The 25,825-nt window shown below is 34.3% G+C and overlaps 1 protein-coding gene and 2 pseudogenes across 11 annotated transcripts in view; 2 read left to right on the top strand and 1 right to left on the bottom strand.

The window, feature by feature from the left end:
* CARF (calcium responsive transcription factor) overlaps nt 1-25,825 on the bottom strand; it is an 84,581-nt gene that overhangs the window by 25,901 nt on the left and 32,855 nt on the right. For 6 of the 11 annotated variants that reach the window (XM_077747578.1, XM_077747581.1, XM_077747580.1 and 3 more), the window contains 9 exons: nt 22,185-22,305; nt 17,615-17,758; nt 15,605-15,838; nt 12,761-12,923; nt 11,717-11,780; nt 5,962-6,092; nt 5,210-5,582; nt 2,285-2,462; nt 155-183 (listed from right to left, as the gene is read on the bottom strand). In XM_077747578.1, coding sequence (XP_077603704.1) covers nt 2,344-2,462; nt 5,210-5,582; nt 5,962-6,092; nt 11,717-11,780; nt 12,761-12,923; nt 15,605-15,838; nt 17,615-17,758; nt 22,185-22,305 — 1,349 coding nt within the window. In that variant the 3' untranslated portion in view covers nt 155-183; nt 2,285-2,343. Of the gene's footprint in view, nt 1-154; nt 184-2,284; nt 2,463-5,044; nt 5,583-5,961; nt 6,093-11,716; nt 11,781-12,760; nt 12,924-15,604; nt 15,839-17,614; nt 17,759-18,162; nt 18,215-22,184; nt 22,323-25,825 lie in introns of those variants that run through there. The other 5 variants (XM_077747586.1, XM_077747587.1, XM_077747582.1 and 2 more) reach the window with 5 other exon arrangements.
* Nucleotides 15,010-15,106, top strand: LOC144217905 (small nucleolar RNA U3; annotated as a pseudogene).
* LOC144217857 (translation initiation factor eIF2 assembly protein-like) lies at nt 18,098-19,354 on the top strand (annotated as a pseudogene).

The following is a 25,825-nucleotide window of genomic DNA, read 5'->3' as shown; positions in this document are numbered from 1 at the left end:
ATTTAAAATATGTAAACACACTTTTATAAAAGCGATGCTAAGCACCTTTAAAATACAATACTGATATACTGTGACTAAACATGCATTTAGAGGACAAATGAATTTTTAAAAATTTAGAAACCATTTTTAAAGAGCTACTCATTGAAATACTTACATGAAAATATTGATAGTTCCAGTTTCTACCTAAAAACCAAAAGAGTATACAATTAGGGATTTAAACCTTCCTTCATGCTCTTTTTTAATTTTGTTTTTGTTTGTAGGGAGGATGCACTGTAACTTTCATCCTCCTAATAAAAAAGAAAACAGTACCAGAAAGAGACATTCACATAGAATGAAGTGAGAGAAATATTTTTAAACTATATTTTGTTCTTGTTCAAATGCCAAAGTCTGAATCCTCTAACGTCTCTCATCCTCACAGGTAACTGACAAGAGTTTGTATCTTAAGAAGCATTTCTCCTTAGCAACTCAACATCAAAAAAGAAAAGAATGTCTCCAAAGGAATATAGTTCAATTGGTAAAATATTTAATAATAAGCTACTGCCATTAATGAAAAGTGAAGATTATTTAAAAACTTGAAAAAAGTTTCCATAAAAATTAGAAATAACAAATGAAAAGAATATTACCTACAAATGTAATAAAACTATAAATTTCAGACTTCTACCCTTTGAGTACACACAGACTACAAGAAAGCTGGGTTTAACTAAGAGCTGTGTTTAACTTAGAGTGACGTAATCAGATTTGGCAGCCTACCTCTGAAATGCTGATATCAAATATTTTCAATTCTTAGGAAAAATAAAAGCTATTCTAGTTAAAAATCATATATGCAACTAAACATCAACTTTGTATTAAATAGGGGTATAAATAATAAATTTTATATTAAATAGGGTATAAATCTAAAGAGTAAGGATTTTTAGAGTTCCATTCACTTCTAATTTAACAATGCTTTACTTAGGCACATGCTGTGTACTTGCAACAATTAAAGTGAATTAAGAATAGGAGACTGGATTTTAGAAAAGCCAAAAATGACTCAGTCATGTAAAATATTAAGGTTAAATTTCATATTATATTCCGTATACTTTGAATATAAACATTAATATCCATCTGAAATCCTATTACTTTTAAATAGTCTTAAATAAACCCACAACCGGTCCCTGGGGTGAAAAAAGCCTTTAAATTGATCTCTTGACAGCTTATAATTGACATTTCTAGTTTACCAACCTTTCAGAAAACAGAAGCTTATAATGAATATAGTGATTAGTACTTATTCAGTATTTCAAGTAAATATACTTACTCACCAAGCAAATATAACACATCAGTTGTTTTAAAGTTTTAAATATGAGCTAAATTTTAAACTACAAATACTTACCTTGGAAATATTATAAATTCTAATACCACTAATTCAGTAAGAGCTCTGGCATAGAAAAATAAATACAACTCAAATTATTTTCTAACCAGAGCTGAATCTTCAATAGAAAATAGGAAAAAAAAAATCTGTGGATATCAAAAAGTTCCTCAAATTATCTGTACACACCAGGGAAGTTTATTATTCTTTCTGAATTCTCTCAATTTCTGCATTTTTCTATCCACAAGTAGTGCTTTACCTACAATACTATATAAATCCATGCAATATACATTTATTTCTGTTGCTTATCTGGTCAATTCAAATTAAAACTCTAAGTACTTACCAAGAAATTTAAAATTTCTACTAGATAACTATTAGTATGCTATTGGTTTGTAGTTATAAGTATAAAAATTATAATGGAAAAAGCCAAAATGCAACTACAGTTTCCACAGATGTGAATGCTGGGCTTTACGTTATGTAAAATCTACTATTGTTTTATCTTTCCTAATGAGACAGACTACAAATATTCTCTCCCCTGTGCTAATTTAAAGAAATTCTTCACAACTTTAAAGAGGAAATAATTTCTTTTACAACTTTAAAAAAAGTCAGCACACACACACACACTCACACACACACAAATTCACACACTATTTTTGTTGTTCTTTTTTCTTTTTTTTCAGAACCCAAATCAGATATTTCCAAGGGATTAGTTACATAACTATTTGCATTCAGACTATTTTGTCGTGGATAAGTTCAGATGATCTTCTGAAATACTGGCCTTATCAGATAATCAAAAAGCATAAAAATTATACAAAATAAGAGGAATAAGATAGGTTCCAAAAATATGGACTTGGCAACAAACATATCGGTTTTAAATCAAAGTTGCTCATTGAACCGGTCTTCAGTTCACTTATCACAATGCTGCGCTTTGACAATATTCACCTTCTTTTTTATGACATTGTAAGTCACCCAAGTTGTAAATCCTGTAAAGCTTCAATAATTTATGTAGTAGATAATTTCTTACAGTCCAAAATTTTTTTTGCTTCCATAGACAATGCTGGTTCTTTGGGTTCTTGCTTAACTTGGTTCACAGAAATGGTACCTTCTGGATTTTCTTCAACTTTAAAACCAAACATAAAAGAAAAACCCTAAAGGTTAATGTAACTTATAACACTGGAATCGTTATATGAATTTAGAGGCAAAGCAAAAAACAGTAGTTTTCTGAAAAGCAGTCAGTGTATTTGAGAACTCAGTACTTCTGATATCTTAATAGTTATTCATAGTAATTCTTGCAGTATACGTACACCTTAAATTAATGTAACATTGTGTGCCAACTAAACTTCCATAGAAAAAACTAAAAGGAAAAGAACAGAAAATTAAATGTTGAGAAGTTAAAAAAAATTCTTTTAGTATTCTTCTGGTAATGAAAAAAAGAAGAGACTAAGAAAATTATGGTTATTTTCCTCTAAAGATACTTTGACAAAAAGCAGTCCATAATTTGATAAAATTATGAGGAATATCTCATATTTAAACTTAATTGTCTTTGGGGTACATGGGTAAATTAGTAGTTAAGCGTTGAACTTTTGCTTAGGTTACAATCTCTTGGTTAGTGAGTTTGAGCCCCACAACAAGCTTTGCACCAGCAGTGTGGAGTCTGCTTGGGATCCTCTCTCTCTCTCTCTCTCTCTCTCTCTCTCTGCTCCCCTCCTATTCACACTTTCTCTATCTCTCAGAATAAATAAATAAATTTAAAAAAAATAAAAAAATTTAAAAACTTAATTGCCTTTAATGAATATATGTGTGAATAAAAGTCAGGAAGCCTCTCATTACTTGAAAATGATGTTTTGCAAACCGCAAAATTTACCAATTTGTTACCACCCCCATATGGTTTCCATATGTGGTCATATATCAAGAATAATGTTCTCTCGCTAAAGAAACTCAACTACATTAAGTACTTTAGAAAAAATATGCCACATCTTAATGGATAGCTCTGACTTACCTGCATAAACTGTGTTTGCTTATTTGAAACATTGCATAATGCACTTACCATTCTGATTTTAAAGTACTTATGACCAAATTAATAGAAAGGTAGCATATCAGAAATACTATCTTGAACAGGCAGGTGGGATATCGAAGATGAAATCTTTTTCTTTTTTAGGGATATCAGTTTTTCAATTGCTATAGGGAACTGAGATTAAGGGGACCAATATTTGCCCTGGAAAGTGTGTTGAACACACCTAATGCTTATCACATATGGGTGTGCTGAGAGAGTTTAGCCCACACCATAGAGAAAACCAATAGAAGATGGATTTGAGTGACCCTGAGAATTCATATTAAGGTGAGAAAGTCCCTCGGATCACGATCTAACTAGATAAATCATGCAGGTTCAGATCCAAAGAGGGTCTCCTTTAAAGCAATCTGAATCAGAGCTCTCAGAAATATGTTGGTACAACACAGAGGGAGGACGCATGTTAGAGTGGAAACAAACTTTGGAGGCAGATATATCTGGATTTAAATCCCTGTTCTATCACTTTAGGCAATTACTTAACCTCCCTGAGGAGGGCTTGGTCTCCCTATCTGTAGCATGGGGACATCATCAACTATTTCATGGGGTTGTGAGGATTAGTTCACATATATTCTTTATCCTTCTCTTCTATTGTTACAGCCCTCTGGATAAATTTTCTTAAAAGTAATGTTTCCAATAAATTTATAAGATATGTATTCTTTTTCAGAAGGAACTATCTTACACTTTTCCTTACCCAGAAGAATGATGACTAAGAATGGAGGGTAAATACTTTGTATGTTCTAAGATAATTTCTATGAAAACTTATCTTCTTCAAAGCAAACTGTAAATATTTTCCCATAAAAGTGCCCAATCCAGAACAATCTGTGTGAACGGAAGTGAAACAGGTCAAGTAGGAGTTAGAATTTATTACTAGGTTGACTGGGTTTGTTACAAAGTGAAATAACAAGGTCTTGGATTCAGTTAAGTCCCCAAGTCTTAACTAATTCCCTTTCAATTTCTAAAGAACTCAATATTTAAGTCTAGAACTCAAAGTTTTTAACATTTTATAGCTGCCCACTTCATCCCATTTTTCCTTTTAACAAATTTTCCATAATAATATTTACATTAAATGTTTTCCTTTCAAAGTTTCTCATATTTTCAAGCATTCTAAAATGACCCTTTGATTTCATATCACCACAGATTTTCCACGTAAACTGAGGTAGAGAACGAATAATTTTGCTAGAGAAGAAAAAAAATTTAAAGTTTAAAAGTTATGCTCTTGACATTTTTCCCTTTTTCTGGTAGTTTTACTTTATTGATTTATATATTTTAAACCCTGAGTAGAAATGATAGTTTTTTTCTGTAGTGCAATAGTAATGACACAATAATTGATATTACTCAGCAATCAAAAAGAATGAAATCTTGCCATTTGCAACAATGTGGATAGAACTCTAGTGCATTTTGCTAAGCAAAATAAGTCAGAGAAAGACAAAAATCATATGATGTCACTCATATGTGGAATTTAGAAAAACATAACAGATGAACACAGGGGAAGGGAAGGAAAAATAAGATAAAAACAGAGAGGGAGGAAAACCGTAAGAGAATCTTAAACACAGAGAACAAACTGAGGGTTGCTGGAGGGGAGGTAGGTGGGAGGATGGGCTAAATGCATGATGGGCATTAAGGATGGTACTTACTGGGATGAGCACTGGGTGTTATATGGAAGTGATGAATCACTGGATTCTACTTCTGAAACCAAAACTATACTATATGTTAACTAACTGGAATTTAAATTTAAAAAAATAGTGCTGGTAGTCCATGAAGGCTAAAAAAAATAAAATCACAAGTTGCTTTTAACTTACTAATAGCTGGGTGGTTATCTATAATTTGTATTGGGATGGTCTGCACATTTCCCAACAGAATCCGATGAACACTTCCTTCCATATTCTCTGTATCCTCAACATCTCCAACTTGCACCAGTTGGTCCACTGCAGCCAGATTTTGATCTGATCCTGGAAGGTTACCCATGGTAGAGGTAATAATGCTATTGTTTGGGGTCAGGCATGTATCTGCTTGAAGGCTATGACTTTGACCAAGCAGTAGAGAATTATTATTCATTACAGTACTTTCTAATGAATCCAGAAGTCTTGAAGGACTGGAGGAAGGGTGGTTATTTACTGATATCAGAGTTGGTGATCCATCAGGAGAAGTGAATCTTGGTTGCAACTGCAAACCCTTTTAAACCGAAAAGAGTTACATCAAAATGTTTAAATTTACAAGTATGATTTTTTTTCATAGGATACATTATTCTTTAGACACATAATTCAAATAAAATATAATGGTGTAGTTAGTAACAAATATTGAGAACAGAAACAGGAATCAAAAGAATAGTAGTACAACTAAATTTTACTGCATGCATAGTCAACTCCAATATTTTCAAATTGTATTGTTTAAATTATCTTATATCAAAATACAGAAAAGTCAAGAAATTAATAATAAAAACATCTTTAATCATTATCATAATTCTATGACATGTCTACTAAATATCTAGAAAAGGAGAGGTTGAGGAAGAAAGGGAAAGGCTTCAAATTTGTCTATTTCACTAGCTACCTACCTGCAGTTGAGTAAATAATTTTGGCTGAAATGAGGAAAGTGAAGAGAGCAAGTGGGCTGGCTCTGGAGACAAAGAACCCCTTGTCTGATTTGTTTCCACTTTGGTGCTAATTGATTCTCCTGGTGAATTTCCTAAGTTATATATAAAAAAATAAGCCATCAAAACAAAATAACATGTATGGCTTCTAGCATACTACATTTTATTACAACACTCTCACAATTGGAATAGGAAATGAAGTCAAAGGTTTGAAAAAGACTAAGAAGTTATTTTTTCCACTAAAAAAAGGAGTTATATTGTTCACTATTTCCAGAAACTGTTAGAATCAGAATCACTAAGGAACTTTTTAAAAATATAAATTCCTAGGTTCAACCTCCATAGTTTTTAATTCAGTATATCTAGGATGCAATATAGGAAACAGTATTTTTTTTCCTTGAAAAGTTCTCCATCTGTAACTATAATCTAGCCCATTTTCCATGCTATGATGCTGAACTATACCTTAAACTTCTCTAGATGTGTGAAACCTACTGAACCTCTCAGTTACAAAGACCAAACTTAATTCATCTTTGGTAGCCCTAGTGCCCGGATAATGCCTGACATAAAGTGGGTCCTCAATAACAGTATTAAATTTCAATAATTCATTTTGGAATAAATGAGTAAGAGTACAAATCTCTCTGTTTTCTTAATACCTCAATTGCTAAAGTAATTGTCCTTAGGAAATATAGTTCCTCTCATGTAATTTTTATTTATTTGTTTTGTATATACTTTTTTTTAATTTAATTTAATTTTATTTTTTTCTTACAAATAGCTTATTGTTAGGTTGGTTTCCATATAACACCCAGTGCTCATCCCCACAAGTACCCTCCTCCATGCCCATCTCCCCCCTCGCCCCCACATCCATCAGTCCTCAGTTTGTTTCTCAGCATTCAAGAGTCTCTCATGGTTTGCCTCTCTCCCTTTCCCCCACCATTTCCCCCCTTCTTCTCCCCCATGGTCCTCAGTTAAGTTCCCCATACTTAGTTAAGTTAACCTCAGTTAAGTTCCTCCTATATGTGCAAACATATGATATTTGTCCTTCTCTGCCTGTAATTTTTATGTATTAACCCAAATAAATTTATCTCCTTAAGTTAATCAAAAACCATTTATCAGCAACTGTTTATTGTTTCCATGCAATAAATAAGTAATTTTTTTAAGTGGCCCTAATGTCAAACAAGGATGGATTCAATCAAGCACTAGCTTTTCTCTGTAACATGCTACTTAATTCAGTTTCTAAACTTCAGTTTCTTCATCTGTAAAATAAGGATAGCAAAAGACTCTTCCTCAAAGGAATTAATAGGATTAAACAATACTCTCATATTTCTTAGCTTCTTCATTTCCTTTCTTTTTTTTTTTATTGAAGTATAGTTGACACATATTGTTAACATTAGTTTCAGGTGCAAAATATAGTGACTGAATAAGTTTAGCTGTTGGGCTATGCTCACCCCAAATGTAGCTACCATCTGTCACCATACAATGCCATTACAGTACCAATGACGATATTCCCTTTTATCCTCGTGACTTGTTTATTCCAGAACTGGAAGCCTCTATTCTCCACTCCCCTTCACCCATTATGCCCATCCCTGTACCACCCTCTCCCTGGCAACCATCAGTTTGTTCTCTGTATATCTATGTCTGTTTCTGCTTTTCATTTGTTTGTTTTTTTTGGTTTCAGATTCCACATACAAATGAAATCACATGGTATTTGTCTTTCTCTGTCTGATTTATTTCATTTTTTGGCTTCTTCGTTTCTAATTGTCCTTCCATTACACTCTACTTTACTACTGTCATACCCACTACTATTGTCATTGATTTATTTCATTTTTTGGCTTCTTCGTTTCTAATTGTCCTTCCATTACACTCTACTTTACTACTGTCATACCCACTACTATTGTCATAACCTCGACTATTCTATATTTAAAAATCTCTAATTCAAATATCCCATTCTTTGATCACAGACTCTTATTTTTCCAAGGATTTTGTTCAAGTACGTCACTACAATTGTTGTTCAGCCTCATGTGATCCTCCAGTCCATTAATTTCTCAGTTTTCTTCAGATCAACCTCTTCCTTAATAAAACTGTCTCCCTACTCAGCTTAGTACTAGAGTCTTAGGTTTATAATTTCAGTCACTCCCTTACAAACACCCTAAACTCCCTTGCCTCTCTGCACTTTTGTTATAACCTCTGATAAAATCCTAACATTGAGTGAAAATGGCTTCCAGTGCCTATATGCATGAAGCTGAATGCCACTGGAAAAGAAACTTGCTACTACTACTAATACCAATTCATGATCATTAACTTCAACAGGACCTTCACCTGTACTGACAACATTACAATGTTCCTCTCACTCTACATTATGGATGATTTCAAATGTCCAATCTTGGCCACACTTCCTGAGATCTTTTTCATTCTTAGCACTTTTACTTAAAGAGAAACTATCAGATAGAAATTTCCTCAACTTCCCATCACCAAAGCTATCAAGTACCTCCATCTTCATCTATCTCTTCAGACATCTCCTATCTGAAAATACCTTTCTTCAACTTCATATTCCCTTCATAGCACATTGCCTCTACTTCTTCATTCATTACCCATTCATTTTTCAACCATCCCAAGATGGCTTCTTCCTAATCCACTCCACTGAAATGGCTCTGATACCCAAGGTTTTCAAACCTGATCTCATGAATTTTTTTCTCTGTCCCTACCACCACCAAATCCTATTCTTATGCCAGTGTTCCCTACCTCAGTAAATGCTACTATCAATCAATTGCTCTTGGAAGAAACTCAGGAGTCATCCTAGATCATTCCCATTCTTTTACCTCTCATACCTTTTGAATTCTACTTTTTAAAAAACTCTTAAAAAATCTGTCTACTTATAGTATAAATGCCACCAACTGTAGACCAAACTACTATCACTTTTCATTTGGACATCTTGAAAGGGCTTCCTAAACCCATTTTCATACCTAGATTTATCTCCAAGCATTGTCTACGCTTAAAACCATACCGGCTTTCTTAAGTTCCTTGAACACGACCAAGCTCCTTGTTGCTTAGCTTTCAAACACACTATTCCTATCCATTCTTCAATTCTTAGTTTATTATTTTTTTAAGATTTTTAATGTTTATTTTTGAGAGAAACAGAGAGAGGCAGTGTGGGAGCAGAGGAGGACAGAGAGAGGGAGACACAGAATCCAAAGTAGGCTCCAGGCTCTGAGCTGTCAGCACAGAGCCTGATGTGGGGCTCAAATTCATGACACTGAGCCACCCAGGTGCCCCTTTAGTTCTTAGTTTAAAAGCCACTTCCCTGGGGCGCCTGGGTGGCTCAGCCCGTTGAGCATCCAACTTCGACTCAGGTCATGATCTCGCGGTTCGTGGGGTTAGGCCCCATGTTGGGCTCTGTGCTGACAGCTTGCTCAGAGCCTGGAGCCTGCTTCAGATTCGGTGTCACCTTCTCTCTCTGCCCCTCCCCTGTTCATGCTCTGCCTCTCTCTGTCTCTCAATTATAAATACATGTAAAAAACATTTTTTTAAATAAAAATAAAAAATAAAAGCCACTTCCCTACTCTCTAGATTAAGCTATATATCTCTATCATGATTCCCACAAAATTTTGTACAACTCTCTCATGGCACTATTCATAACTGTAATTAGAATATATTTGTTTATAGTGTCTTTTTCTCTTGCTAAACTTGAAATTCAGTGGAGCAAGAAATTTGTTCTTTTTTATGTCCAGCAATTACCACAGTGAGGAAAATATGTGCAAAACAAATGAATAATGTTAAGGAATTTGAAAATTATTCTCTATACACAGGCTCTCATAAAGATTATCAGTCAAAGAATAAAGAATAAATTGTACTGTATATGGTTATTCATTAATTTATTCTAAAACATTTATTTAGATGTTAGCTTTGTAGCAGGCATTATGCCAGGAACTAGGTATGTCAACTTGAATAAAATACAAACTTTGTTCCTGAGGAGCTCAAATCATAATGAAAGCTACTGACCTATAAATTAAAGGACACCATGCTAAATGCAGAGGGAAGTACAAAAGAGTGAATGTCTAACTTTATATAGGGGGTGAAGTTAAGAGAGTACTTAAAACCAAAGAGATTGATTTGGTTAGTGAGAGAGGTTTGCCATATAGAAGCAGAAAAAACACATTTTCAGAAGAGAAAAGAAAAAGGTGAAATAAATTTGGACTAGTAAGAGAATATAAGAGTAACATGTATGAGAAAAAACAAACCATACAAAATGGACAATAGTTTTCTGATCAAAGTATCTTAGGGTTATTACTACTGGAATTAGTCTAACTTTATAGTAAACCGTACTAGTCAACAGCCTCAAAATTTTAATCATAAAGAATAAAAGCTGATTATGTGAGGATATTTTTTTTTACTTTTTTATAATTCTATACCCAATGTGGGGCTCAAACTCACAACCCACAATCAAGAGTCACATGCTCTTCCAACTAAGCCAACCAGGCAGCCTTTATTTTTTATTTTTAATTTGTTTGAGTATAGTTGACACACAATGTTACAATAGTTCCAGGTGTATTAACACAGTGATTCAACTTCTCTATATGTTATGTTATGCTCACAAGTGTAGCTATCATTCGTCAACATACAATGCTATTACAACATTATTGACTATATTCCTTAAGCTGTGCTTTTTATTCTCATGACTTATTTATTCCATAACTAGAAGCCTGTTATCTCCCATTCCTCCTCACCCATTTTGCCCATTACCTTACCATGCCTCCCCTCTGGCAACTATCAGTTTGTTCTCTGTATTTTTAAGTCTGATTCTGCTTTTTGTTTATTTATTTGTTTTGGTTTTAGATCCCACATATGATGAAATCATATATTTGTCTTTCTCAGTTTGATTTATTTTATTTAGCATAATACCCTCTAGGTCCATCCATGTTGTCACAGAAGACAACATCTCATCCTTTTTTATGGCTGAGGTCCATCCATGTTGTCACAGAAGACAACATCTCATCCTTTTTTATGGCTGAGGTCCATCCATGTTGTCACAGAAGACAACATCTCATCCTTTTTTATGGCTGAGGTCCATCCATGTTGTCACAGAAGACAACATCTCATCCTTTTTTATGGCTGAATGACATATATAAGGAAGCTTTGACAAAATCTAACATAGTTGCTCTTATCTGTTTGGCCTAGTTTCCTCATCCAAAAAATTTGATTAGATATTATAAATGTCTTCCAGTTTGGGGGTGCCTAGGTGACTTAGTTAAGTGTCTGACTCTTGATTTTGGCTCAGGTTATGATCTCAGAGTTTGTGGGTTCAAGCCCCATGTCGGGCTCTGTGCTGATACCACAGAGCCTGCTTCGAATGCTTTATTTCCCTCTCTGTCTGCCCCTCTCCCTCTCATGCTTTCCCTCTCTCTCAAAATAAACATTTTTTAAGAATTGAAAAAATAGGGGCGCCTGGGTGGCTCAGTTGGTTAGGCGTCCGACTTTTGCTTAGGTCATGATCTCACGTTCATGGGTTCGAGCCCCGCGTCAGGCTCTGTGCTGACTACCAGCTCAGAGCCTGGAGCCTCTTTCAGATTCTGTGTCTCCCTCTCTCTCTGACCCTCCCCTGCTCACACTGTCTCTCTCTCTCCTAGAAATAAATAAAAATATTTAAAAAAAAAAAAGAATTGAAAAAATAAAAGTTTTCCCATTTTAACACTGATTTTATATTTTAAAGATATTCAGGATAACTTACCTTCTGCAAATGTAACTGTCACAGTCTCTCTGAGAATATGCCCATTATCTGTAGTCCATTGAAGCTGAAATGGAAACATTTACTTCAGTAAAAACAATAAATTATATTGCAAAATATTTTAAAACATCAATATGTCATATTTTATTCAATGATAGTATAATTGTGTTTTATTCAGTGATTACTCTCTTCACTTGTTTACATTCTTGAAGCATGAGTATACTTCATTATTGAAATACATAAGCTTCCTAAGTTCAGATAGCAAGAATTTGGATAGCAAACACAGATGGCAAAGATCATTACTAAACAAATCCATTTTATTTCCTAAACTGCAGATGGTGTATAATTAAGTTTTCAATGGAAAAGAATAGTAGCACTAGCTAAAATCTGAATCTATTCAGTTAAGAAGACATAATTTGGATAGTAAAAATATGGAGAGCAAAAGGTATTGTTACCAGGATTTTAATGCCATGATTGCTATCTATAATATAATTAGTTTTTGAGTAATTATATTATTCCTTTCAGAGTAAGCAAAATTTTCACAGAAATGACCAATATTCAGGGAAAATTAAAGCATCACATTATGATGTAAAATTAATATCCATAGATGGCATACAGAACCAATATCATCCCTTTGTGGATACAAAAAAATGCTGTGTATTCAAGTCTGAACTATTGTATTGAAATTTGTCAACCTATATAAAAAGAGATGGATAAATAAACAGTATACACTCAATAAATATCTGTTAGATGAATAAAATACACTTTTTACAGAGATAAAATATGTTGATTTTTAAATGAAGATTACTATTGTTGTTATAGTCAGAGCTGGATATTCATTGATATTTATTCTTGTAACAGTAATGTAAAAATTTCAGTCAAATAATCATCTGAGGGTTCATAGTGTTTACATTTTAAGAAAAAGATACTGTTTTTCTTTCATCACAATCATTTATATGGCTTATTAACCACCCCTGTACAGCCAACTAGTAATAGAAGTTGAGAAAGATTCTATAATAAAACAAAGAATTATAGTTATAATCATACCGTTGCTGGAATAATCTCTGAGTTATAGACATTATCTCCATTTCTCAACGATTTCTGTACCTCATGGATGTGATTTTTAATATCATTTACAGTTGGAAAAAAGGATAAATTATGTCTTTCAGGTACCTCATCAGGTTTAAACAGTTCTCTTTCCACAAATTTTCTGTGGAGAGCATAAAACAGAAAACATAAATCATCTAGCAATATACTTCAGATAAAATGAGAAAAACGTTCTTTTTTAGCATAAACTTCTATAAAGCAGAAGCTTTATTGTTTTATAATTTCTATTTTTCCAGTTTTAATTTTTTCTATACAATAAGCCAAAGAAATCAAGCAGATTAAAAAAAGTAATATTTTCCTAAATACCTGTATATCTTAGAGTGAGATATTTTTGACATTTTTATGAATTTTTAAATAAATCACTATTTTCAGTTTAGGCATAATATGGTTTGAATGCTAACTATGCCAAGCAATGTACTAAACACTTGACATCAAGGATCTCCTTTACTGCTTACTATAATCCTGTGAAGTAAGTGCAATTATCATTCTCACTTTAAAGATGAGGGACCTGAGGGCTGCTGACATTAAATAATTTGCCACAGCTATAAATCTAGCTAGTAAGGAAGAGAGCTTAGGCCTACATCATGTTACACTGTTGCCAAAAGGCATCACTTACTATATGAAATGTGATCTGCTCCAATTTTATAAGTAGGTAAAAGACAGTATAGAAATAGAAGACAGCACTGACACATAAATGTATACAAATACATAAAAGAAATGCTAAAGTCCACTATTTATATGCTTCATGCATTACATTCTGTAGACCATACTGCAGAATATATTATACCTCTGTTCTTAAGATTCAAGTTTTGTAAATAATGTATGGCTTTACCAAATTTGGGGTCTGTTCTAACAATGCCCCAATGAAAATGAATATAAAATGTCTAAGAAAGCTGCTAAATAGGAAAATCATGTATTAGTTAAGAAATAATCCTAGGATATGGAGAAACGGGCACCTTCTTACACTGTTGGTGGGAATGTAAACTGGTGCAGCCCCTCTGGAAAACAGTGTGAAGGTTCCTCAAAAAATTAACAGTAGAACTCTCCTATGACCCAGCAATAGCACTGCTAGGAATTTACCCAAGGGAGACAGGAGTGCTGATGCATAGGGGCACATGGACCCCAATGTTCATAGCAGCACTCTCAACAATAGCCAAAACATGGAAACTGAGCCTAAGTGTCCATCAACTCACGAATGGATCAAGAAGGTGTGGTTTATCTATACAATGGAATACTACATGGCAATGAGAAAGAATGAAATCTGGCCATGTGTAGCAATGTGGATGGAACTTGAGGGTGTTATGCTGAGTGAAATAAGTCAGGCAGAGAAGGACATATACCATATGTTTGCACGTATAGGTGGATTAGGAGGAACTTAACGAGGACTGTGGGGGAGAAGACGGGGAAAAATAGTTGGGGAGAGGGAGGGACTTGAATACTGAGAACAAACTGAAGACGATGGGGTGGGGGAGAGAGGAAGGGTGGTGATGGGCATGGAGGAGGGCACTTGTGGGGATGAGCACTGGATGTTATATGGGAACCAATCTGACAATAAACTATTAAAAAAAATAATAATCCTAGGAAATACTCATTGTATTGTTCAGATCAGACTACACTATAGCTAGTTATAACTACACTATAACTAGGAGGAAGAAGGCCAGTAAAATACCAGAAATCATGGTAAAGAGCACAGGTTATAGAATTAGATCTAGATTTCAGTTCTGCCTCTAACTCTTAAGCCAGTTATTTAACTACTTATAATGTCCATTTTCTCATGTGCAGGATTGAGATAAATATACCAACTTTATAGAGCTGCAGGAATAAATGAGATTGTGCATATAAAGTGCATACAATATCTGGTACATACATAGTAACTGCCACATAATAATAATTATTGTATCCTGAGTATCAATAACATTGGACCAGCATGCTACATATAAGTTTCATCAAAGAACTATCCACATACTTAAATGAGTATTGTTTTATGACTGTTGTTAATAAAATACTTTCTAGTTAAAAAAAAAACTATCCATGTTCTTTTATTGTAATACAATCTAACTGCATTTCAAATTGCCTAAATAAGTATCTTGGCCTACGTTTTAAAATCTTTGGTTCTACAAAGATTTTTTCTTTTAAAGGTATTTATTATATAATTCAATTTATATATTATTCAGAAATAGTCCAATTTGAAGACTATACTTTCAGGGATCATTTCTATAGTTCGTTACTAGAGAAGCTTCTCTGAACATGTAGAGTACTAGAAATAGTCCAATTTGTTAAATCTGAATATGGAATATTTTATTTTATTTAATTTTGAATATGGAATATTTTAAATGAGTAGTCTGAATAATTACTCATGGCTTGCCAAATATCTGCTACAAAATGATCAGTCCATAAATAAGATTATTTTAATACATGAATAAATTATATTTCTTATCTACTCTGATAGCATACATCCTGGAAAATGTCTATGATAAGAGTATTATTATTTTTTTTACTTTTTTTATGTTTATTTATTTTGAGAGAGAAAGAGAGCATGCATGCATGCATGAATGTGGGAGAGGGGCAGAGAGACAGAGGGAGAGAGAGAATCCTAACCAGGCTCCATACTCAGTGCAGAGCCTGACGCAGGGCTTGATTCCACAACTGTGAGATCATGACCTGAGCTGCAATCAAGAGTTGGACACTTAATCGACTGAGCCACCCAGGCACCCCAATAAATGTACTGTTTTAACCAACAAACAAAAATGAAAAATGTAAAAGAACAATTTGTTTTTACCATACCTTAGCTGTTTCCTTACTGCATACACTTGTTCTATTCCTTGTGACACTAATTCTTGAATCTTATGTGCTACTTGAGGATGGAGACGTGAGGGTAATGCACAATTTTCATCCCTAATTGCAGTTTCCTCTTCTTCAAGAGAAGACACAGGGAAAGGGGAAGGTGACAAAGGAAGGCAGGAAGTCTCTAACTCGTGATACTGATGAGCTTGTTTTGTAGGTAACTGTACATACCACCTGAGAAGTGGAAATATTTAAAATTATGCTATTAAACAAAGGCACAAATCATACTTATGTTAAAACTCATCAAGAAAAGGAATAATCTTTTAAGAAAAGATTATATAATCTCATATTAAATAAATATAATTAGCAATTTTAAAATAATAAAATTTAAAATGTCTTCTGCTTGACTCTTCTAAGTTGATGCTATACTCAATTAAATCAAAATATTTATAAACCTTTATAGACTTTTACTATGGCCCTCAAGTTAAGGAGGGGCACAGTAGTTTAATATATATGAAAATGGTATTTTAATATATATGAAAATGTTAAGTAAATTTTACCTCAAAATAATGAGACTTTTAAAGTCATCATCTTTTATTTATTTGTGTATTTAGTGTGTATTTATTTTGAGAAAGAGAGAACAAGCAAGGGGGGGCAGAGAGAGAGGGGGAAAGCAGATCCAAAGTGCTGTCAGCACAGAGCCCAATGTGGGACTCAAACTCAAAAACTGCAAGACCATGACCTGAGCCAAAGTCAGACACTAACTGAGCCAACCAGGCGCCCCTAAACTTTAAATTGTGTATTTTCCCATTCTCCTATGATTTTGTCCCCAAATTATAACTTCTGTGTTCCACCTATAATCCTTCCAAAGAGTGGTTATAATACAGAGCCTACTAAGACTGCACTGAGTGGGAGATTCTTCTCTGACAGGAGCTTAGCAAACTGCCTCTACAGCACTCCATCTCCAATTGCCCCAAAGAGCAAGAGAATCAACTAGAAGATGAATACAGGTCTTTCATATATCAGTTCAGTGCCCAAAAAACAGATGCTAGGAAACTGAAATGATCTGGTAGGATACTGTTTTAATTGATACTTTTGTATAAAGTGCTTGCAATGATTGATACCTCATGAAATGGAGCCTACTTAAAAATTATATGCAATGTTCTCTAACCTGGATGATCTAATTATTGACTACTTATTTTCTATACACCTGAAAGTTTTTCTAAAGTTCACACAAAAACTATATTCTGTGCACTTAATCTCCTTGCATTATTATAAATTCTTCACCTAGACTGAATATGAAGGAAAGAAAGCTAATATTTCTTCTTACGTAAAAACTGAATCACAAAAAACATAAAATGGAATTTTATGTAGGGCTTAGAATTAATTTCTGGTTGTTATAGGTAATTAAAGATGGGTAAAAAATATACATATACAGGTGACTGCAAGTTCGGTTCCAATGAAGTGTCAGAAACAAAGTATGAAATAACAATGATATGTGTTATTAAACCTGTATTTGTCATTTTGGGGGAAAACTTCCATATGGTACATGGAATTCTTTGGTCAGCATTATTCAAACATTTGGCTGATAAACTCAATGGCTTATACAGCAACAAACTTTTATTTTTTTTTTAATGTTTTTGATTTACTTCAGAGAGAGAGAGAGAGAGAGCGTGAACAGGGGAGGATCAGAGAGAGAGGGAGACACAGAATCCAAAACAGGCTCCAGGCTCTGAGCTAGCTGTCAGCACAGAGGCCGACATGGGGCTCGAATCCACGAGCAGTGAGATCATGACCTGAGCCGAAGTCGGCCGCTTAACCGACTAAGCCACCCAGGCGCCCCAACAAACTGTTTTAATACCAAGGAAATCACTAGTGCAACATCTTCCTTATAAAAACCTTTTCTTAATGAAATAATTAGAAAACATAATTACAGCTCCTCTTATAGAAAAATTCTTGTAAATGGAGCTAATTAATTTGTAAAATAAAAGAATGATATAAATGTCATACCTAAGAACACCACCAGCATCTACCAAGTTCTTCTTTAGCATGTTAAAGGCTTTTTCCTGCTCCATTCGGATTATTTTCTTGTCAATTTTGGGGTCTGTAGGAACTCTGTATTCAGGAAACTTCTGTACCTTTTTAATGTAAATCCTTTTTATAAGAAAAAGAATTTGTTTCATTATATTATAATCTTAAAATAATCTTATCAAGCAAAAGTTTAAGCATTAAAGTTTTTTGAGAAATTAAATTAGAAAGCATTCAGAGAATATGTTGAAAAGTAAGCCATATTTCCGTACGTAATACTTAGCAAATTAGCAATACTCATGATATCAGTAAAGTATCTGAATATTTATGGATATTAACTTTTGTTTCTGGATTTGCCTCTTCTCAATTCTCCTGGAAGCCATAAAAAACTCATGCCGGGGAGTTCCAGCAGGGTGCTGGAAGAAGAGGGAGAGGCTGGGTGGTGGCAGCAGCAGTAGCTGGAGGATGAAAAAGGGGCATGTGCTGCACTGTCATTTCTCTGCATGGTATCCACTGTTCTGAAGCCTTACCATCAAGTGTGTCATTCTTCCACTTCCTCAGAATGTGAAGGATTATTGACTCCATCATGGAATTCTGGTGGTTTCAGGAAGGGAAAATTCGTCAACAGGTTCTCAGCCAGTGATGATGAGGCAGAAGAAATGTAGAAAAGCATAGAACATGGCTATGCTTATGGCACCAGAATTTCCCAAGTTTACTATTAAAGTTCAAGAAGCTATCGATTCCCGGTAGAGTGAGGTGGGGTGGGGGTAGAGGCAGTGTATTTCCTCAGCTTAACTGGAGTGCCCCAAGGGATGCAAACTTGATAGCAATGAACAGTTCTCTGAAATGTGAAACCTCAATGACAACTTTCCATTGTTCAGGAGTTCTGGTTTCATCACTCACGACTTCACTCAACCATTTATTCATTGTACTGATGATTCTCCAGATCCTCGTTCAAGAGGAACTTGTTCTTCAACAGTGGTGTGAATTATTTTCTGGGGCAAAAGTTCTTATGTTTTGTTAAGGAAAACAAGCCTACTGGTATTTCTCAAAGGGACTATACACAATACTATGCTCATGTTTCTAAACAAAAGGAAAAGATTTGCAGATGAATACAAAAATTTTCAAGAAATACAATATAAATTCTTTTTTTTTTTAATTTTTTTTTTTAATGTTTTATTTATTTCTAGGAGAGAGATAGAGACAGCATGAGCAGGGGAGGGTCAGAGAGAGAGGGAGTCACAGACTGAAACAGGCTCCAGGCTCTGAGCTGGCAGTCAGCACAGAGCCCGACGCGGGGCTCGAACCCACGAACCGCGAGATCATGACCCAAGCGAAAGTCGGACGCTCAACCGACTAAGCCACCCAGGTGCCCCACAATATAAATTCTTAAAGGAAGACTTTATGTTGGATATATGTGGAGATAGTAGTGGGAAAGTGTGGCTGACTGATTTGAATTCATTTGAAGTAACTGATTCACAGCTGTTTACTTGGAAAGAGCTGATAACTGGGAGAAACTTAAAAGGTGATTTTAGTGAAGGAGATGCCCTGGAACAAGATTCTCCAGCTTTCAGCTGCACGAACAGTGAAGTAATAGTTCAACCCAGTCCCTATCTGAGTAACCAACTTCCGAAGAATTTTGTAGACCTGAACACTGCAGAGAATGCTCACAAACTCATAGATTTTCTTAAACTGAAAAGAAATCAGCAAAAGGATGACTGATTAGAGCGCCAGAGTTCAAGTCTGAGGTTAAAGAAGAAACCACCTGGGACACCTGGGTGGCTCAGTCAGTTGGGCATCTGACTTTGGCTCAGGTCATGATCTCACAGTTGAGGGTTTGAGCCCCATGTCAGGGTCTATGCTGAGAGCTCAGGGCCTGGAGCCTGCTTCAGATTCTGTGTATCTCTCTTTCTCTGCCCCTCCCCAGCATACGCTCTGTCTCTCTCAAAAATAAACAAAAATAAACTTAAAAAAAAAAGAGGAAACCACGTTGGCATCAATAGGCTGCTTTTAGCTCACAACCTCCTCTTATCCCTTCTGTCAGGGTGAGAGGCAGGGTAAAATTAACAGCTACTTATATCCATGTATATTAAGCTAGAAACAAACATGAAGGGACTTTGCTACTTGTAAAAATAAATAATAAATAGATCTTAAACATAAAAATAAAACAAAAACTCATGCCTGGATTATTTTAATAGCCTCCTTCTGGGCCTCTGAGCCTTGTTCCTTAAACCCACTTGATATATCAATGCTATAATAATTGTTCACATTTGTAGTTCTCTGTTGAAGAATTTATCTGCTCTTTAATCAAGTACAAATATCTTGGCAGCATTCAAGGCCTTCCATATGACTCTAGCTTATTTACTAATCTTACTTTCAAGTACTTCAAATGTAAAATTACTTTTTCCATGAAGTTTATCATTTCAATGTTCCTTCTCCTCTGATACCAAAAATATAATTACACCATATCTTTATTTATAGAATTCTCCTAGTCTATAATATCTTCCCTCTAATCCTCTACCTACCCAAATTCAATCTGAACTTCAGTATCCAGGTTAGGTTGTATTTTGTTTCCTGCTAATGAGTTTGCATGGATATATTTCTTCTCTGATGAGTTAGCTAGTTGACACATTTGGTACTATATACTATACTATTATATTCTCCAACAGTTTTTTTTTTAATATTTTTAAATCTATTTTTTATTTAGTTTTTCTTTATTTATTGTTGAGAGAGAGAGACAGAGTGTAAACGGGGGAGAGGCAGAGAGAAAGGGAGACACAGAATGCAAAGCAGGCTCCAGGCTCTGAGCTGTCAGCACAGAGCCTGATGTGGGGCTCGAACTCACAAGCTGTGAGGTCTTGACCTGAGCCGAAGCCAGACGCCCAACTGCCCAACCAACTGAGCCCCTTAGGCGCCCTAACAATTTGGTTTTTTTTTTAATGTTTGTTTATTTTTGAGAGAGAGGGACAGACTGTGAATGGGGAAGGGGCAGAGAGAGAGGGAGAGACAGAATCTAAAACAGGCTGCGGGCCCCAGTCTCTGAGCTGTCAGCACAAAGTCCAACACGGAGCTAGAACTCACAAAATGAGATATTGTGACCTGAGCCGAAGTCGGATGCTTAACTGAGTGAGCCACTCATGTGCCTGCCACAGTTTTGTGTTTCCTGATGTACCCCAACAATATTTAACTTTCCTCAAGATTAAGTGAAATCTGTGACTCTTTCAGTCTCCTTCCTTCCCGGTGTATTGCTGGGCATGGAGTTGATACTAAACAAGTACTTGTAGAATGATAGAGAACAAAATTATTTCTTCACACACAGAGATTTTCTCCTAAGTTATACCTGAAATTTCATATTGCTTATATTTAAAAGCAGTTGAAAGTTTTGTTTCACAGTCAGGTTTAAATATTGCCTAAAGTTAACACCATCAGATTAAACATGAAAAGTCTTCTGAACTGGCTTTAAAGATTTCTTGAGAATGTGGATTTTGTGTATCAGATGTGATAATGAAATAAAATGTTCCAAAGATCAACTAAACCCAATTTTGTATGTTATCTTTCAAAAATTTATTTTATTTGATAATTTAAAATTTTCAATGTCTGAAAAAGGAATATTAGAAAAGAACATTATAAACATCTTTTATTGCTTCAAACTTTTCATTCTCACCCAGAGCGATGGCCAATCTGTAGTCCTATTCTATTTAAAATGTACTGTGTTGATCTCGTACATTACTGGTATGAATGTTAATTGGTAAAATTTCTCTAAAGAACAACTTTCTTTACAATACCTGTCAACATTTAAAAGAATATAACCTTTACCCTAGCAATTTCATTTCAAGAAATTCATTCTACTGGTATTCTTGCACAAGAATACAAACAGGTATAACGTTATTAACTGCAGTTTGATATATAATAATATAGAATACTTTTCAGACTCTACATGTCTATCATCAGGGGACTAATTTTGTAAATGACAATTCATCTATAAATGTAATAAATTGTATGGCTACTAAAGGAATCATGAAAATAACAATGTTATATGTCAGTTATATTTCAATTTTTAAAATAAATAAAAGAAAGGAATCCGTTCTTTTTATGTACAGATAAGAAGGCAGCTTTGAGATACAATGGGAATGAAATAACAAAACATAAAGTAGTACATGTCATTGCATTGGCACTAGTATGAAGCAAAACAGTTGTGCAATAAATAACCATAATAGGCATTCAGAATGGAAATAAAGCAATGTGAATTCACAGTAGCAAAAAAGGTACACTACTGCCTAAGGAAAGAAAATTTAATAAGTTTTACTGAGATTTCAACACTTTGAGTATAAAGGATGATATATATGTATGCATATATACAGAGTATCTTTGCAGGGTTACTTAAACTGTTAAGAGCTGTTGCCTTAAAAAGAGACATAAAGAGTAGGTGTAAAAGGAAACTTAGATTTCACTGTATACTTTTTGGCACTGTTTAAACTTAATAGAAATGTGCATATTATCTATCAAAAATTAAATATTTAAAAAAAGGAAATAAAAAGAAAATAAAGCTTACCGGGCTGGACAAGTGGCTTTGTAGAGCTGACAAGACCTGCTTTCCTGTTCATTGATTTTTTTTAACTGGAAACCTTTTCTCCTTGGCCCATACTGACACTCCATTACCACGGCTCTACTCCCTGTAGGCCAAAACCAACTATTGATATTAATTCAAGTATCCATCTGTTCTGGACACTAAAATAAAAATAACTCAGTGGTGGCAATGTCAAAATTTATACTTTCAATTATGCAACCTTGAGGAAAGAAAACATCAGTACGTCTTACTAAGATGTACAAACATATAAATTAAAAAGTTTATTATAACTTACCTACTATACATTATGGTAAAGAAATTTGATAATACCACATTTACTGAATGTTAACTGATATTTACATACATATAATTTTTAGTAATAAAATTTGCCACCTTATAAGTAGAAATTAGCAAAAGGTACATTTGGTAGTAAATACTGTCATTTAAAGTTTTATTTCATTGTATAACTATTTATTTCCTTATTTTTATTTGTACTATTAGAATACAGTAGTCCCCCATTATCTGCGGGGGATATGTTCCAAGACCCACAGTGAATGCCTGAAATGATAGACTGTACTAAATCCTATATAAACTATGTTTTTTCCTATATGTATATGCCTATGATAAAGTTTAATTAATAACTCAAGGCACAGTAAGAGATTAACTACAATAGTTAATAAAATAGAACAATTATAATATACTGTCATAAAAGTTATATGAATGGGGTCTCTCTCAAAATATTTTATTGTACTGTACTCACCCTTCTTCCTGTGATGATGTGAGATGATAAAATGCATATGTGATGAGATGAAGTGAGGTGAATGACGTAGGCATTGTGATGTAGCATTAGGCTACTACTGACCTTCTGACAAAACGTCAGGAGGATCATCTGCTTCCAGACTGAGGTTGAGAACAGGCAACTGAAATCTTGGAAAAGTGAAGCTGCGGATAAGGGGGGACTACAATAATGTAATAACCAGCCTGTAAGATGACCCCCAATGATCCCCGTCTCCCTAGTACTCACGTCCTTGTGTAATTCCCTCCCCTTGAGCATGGGCTAGACTTATTAACTTACTTCTAATGAATATGGCAGAAGTGACAAGATGCTATTTTTGATACTAGGTTATAAAAAGACTGTGATTTCCATCCTGGGTACTCTCTTGCTCTTGCTTGGATTGCTCTCTCTGTGCCAGTCAGCTGTCTGTGGTGAGGCAGCTCTGTGGAGAGCCCCCAGGTGGCAACGAAAAAGCAACATGAGTGAGCTTGGAAGCACCCTGCCCAGCCAAGCGGTAAGATGACTGCAGCTCCAACCAACACCTTAATAGCAGTCTTGTGACAGAACCTGAGCAAAACTATCTTGCTAAGCCACTCTTGGATTCCTGACCCATAGGAACAATGAGATAAATATTTGTTGTTTTCAGCCATCAGGTTTTGGGTAATTTGTTACATAGCAAAAGAATACAAATAAGTGGATGTGAAAACTATAAAGTTTGTGACTAATTTAAGTCAAATATCCAATCTATATAGAATATAGCAGAGCACAGCAAACTTTTCAAATATAAAAAACACCAGTCATAAATAAAAATGTTGATAAAGCTGACATGAAAATTTTAAACTTTAACATTTTAAATTTAAATAAAAAAATTTTAATTTAAAAGACACCATAAGGGGCCCCTGGGTGGCTCAGTTGGTTACGCATCCCACTTTGGCTCAGGTCATGACCTCATGGTTCATGGGTATGAGCCCCGCATCAGGCTCTGTGCTTCTGGCTAGCTCAGAGCCTAGAGCCTGTCTTCAGATTCTGCGTCTCCCTCTCTCTCTGACCCTCCCTGCTTATGCTGTCTCTGTCTCTCTCTCAGAAGTGAATAAAACATTTAAAAAAAAAAAAAAAGACACCATAAATAGGTAAAAATGTTTAAAAAACATGTAACAAAGAATATGCAGAATATAAAGAACCACAAATAATTTTTAAAAATAAAGAACCAAACCGAAAAATGGGGCAAAGACTATGAAAAGTAATTCAGAAAGAAAAAAAAAGATGTTTGACTTTATTACTAAATACGGAAATGTAAATTAAAGCAATAGTAAAATACCATTTCATACCCTTTGGATTGGCAAAAACAAATTTTGACAATACTCTATACTGAACCCACTGACCAATCTTAACATCACGAAAAGGTACTGCACATAGGTAGCAATAAGATGTAGACGGCACACCAATGAAGTATTCTTATACAATAATGGAGATTAAACCCTCATTTAATCAAGCCTCTAGATCTACAGTTCACTGGAAATAGAGATTTTTTTTTAAATGCTAAACTACATCACAGAGATGGGAATCAGCAAAACTCAGAATATGGCAAACTCTACAGGACAAACTACCTGGGGGAAAAGAGAAGAGAAATTTTTAGATGAAGAAATTTAAGAGGTAAATTAACCAAATGTGATCTGTGAACTCTCGATGTGAATTTGAACAAACTTATGGAAAAGGAATTCTTAGATAAGTAAAAAAATGTGAACTTTGGACATTTTATGACAATAAGAAATTACTGTTAATTCTTTTAAAGTATAATAATGTAACTGTCATTTAACATATGCATGTATAAAAAGAGTCCTTATCTTTTAGAGATATATACTTCAGTATATGATATATACTTTGGTAATTACACATAAAACAATGGGATATCTGGAATTTGCTGGAAAATCATCTTGGAGGTAGGAATGAAGAAATGGGTAGGGATATACATGAGACAAGACTGATTGCATGCTAAGAGTTGTTGAAGCCGAATGATGAATACATGGAATCATGGAATTTCATATATTATTACCTTTACTTTGAAATATGTGTATGGGGGGTGTGTGTGTGTGTGTGTACACACACAGATAGATATGTATATATACACATATACATACATATATATCTTCCAGAATATAAAGATTTTTAAAGTCCACAATGCTAAATCATAAAGTGAATGAAAGAAAGGGAAATTTTCATACACTGTTGAAACAAGTAAAAATTGGTACAAGTCGTCATTCCCTATAGAAAAAGTTCAGAAGACAAAATTTTTTGGAACTCATTTGACTACAAAACCTGACTTGAATTTTATGAAGCTATTTATATTCTTTGTTTATCCCTCCTAGTGTGACTATCCATAAAGTATTACTGTGTTTGATTATGTGATAGTGTCTACAGAATACTTGTTATGACTATTCTGTAATATTATATAACATTCCAAAAATTCTGAAATACATGTGGCCAAAAGATTTTAGAGAAGAGACTTAGACCTGTACAACCACTTTAGAGAGCATCTTATAAAGATGAAATGGGCATACTTTACAACTAACTCAGCAATTCCACTTTAAATCATACACTATTAACTTATTTACATCTTCTCAACAGAAAATGTATATTGTCATGATTTGACTACAGCATTCTTTGTAATACTGAAAAGTTAGAAAAATCCTAAATGATCATTAGTGGTATTATTTTTGATATTACTGATCATATGCTGGAATGTTATGTAATAGTTAAATTAAGTTCTGTAAGTATCGATATGGACAGATTTCAAGAAATAAGGGTAAAAAAAAGAAATAAGTGTGAATGAAGATTTACATAAGAATGTCTA

Source organism: Crocuta crocuta, unplaced genomic scaffold, assembly GCF_008692635.1.
Source record: "Crocuta crocuta isolate KB4526 unplaced genomic scaffold, BGI_CrCroc_1.0 scaffold159, whole genome shotgun sequence".
NCBI classification, from domain to species: Eukaryota; Metazoa; Chordata; class Mammalia; order Carnivora; family Hyaenidae; genus Crocuta; species Crocuta crocuta.
The sequence above is the reverse complement of the archived record's forward strand: the minus strand, read 5'-3'. Positions and strand labels throughout refer to the sequence as shown.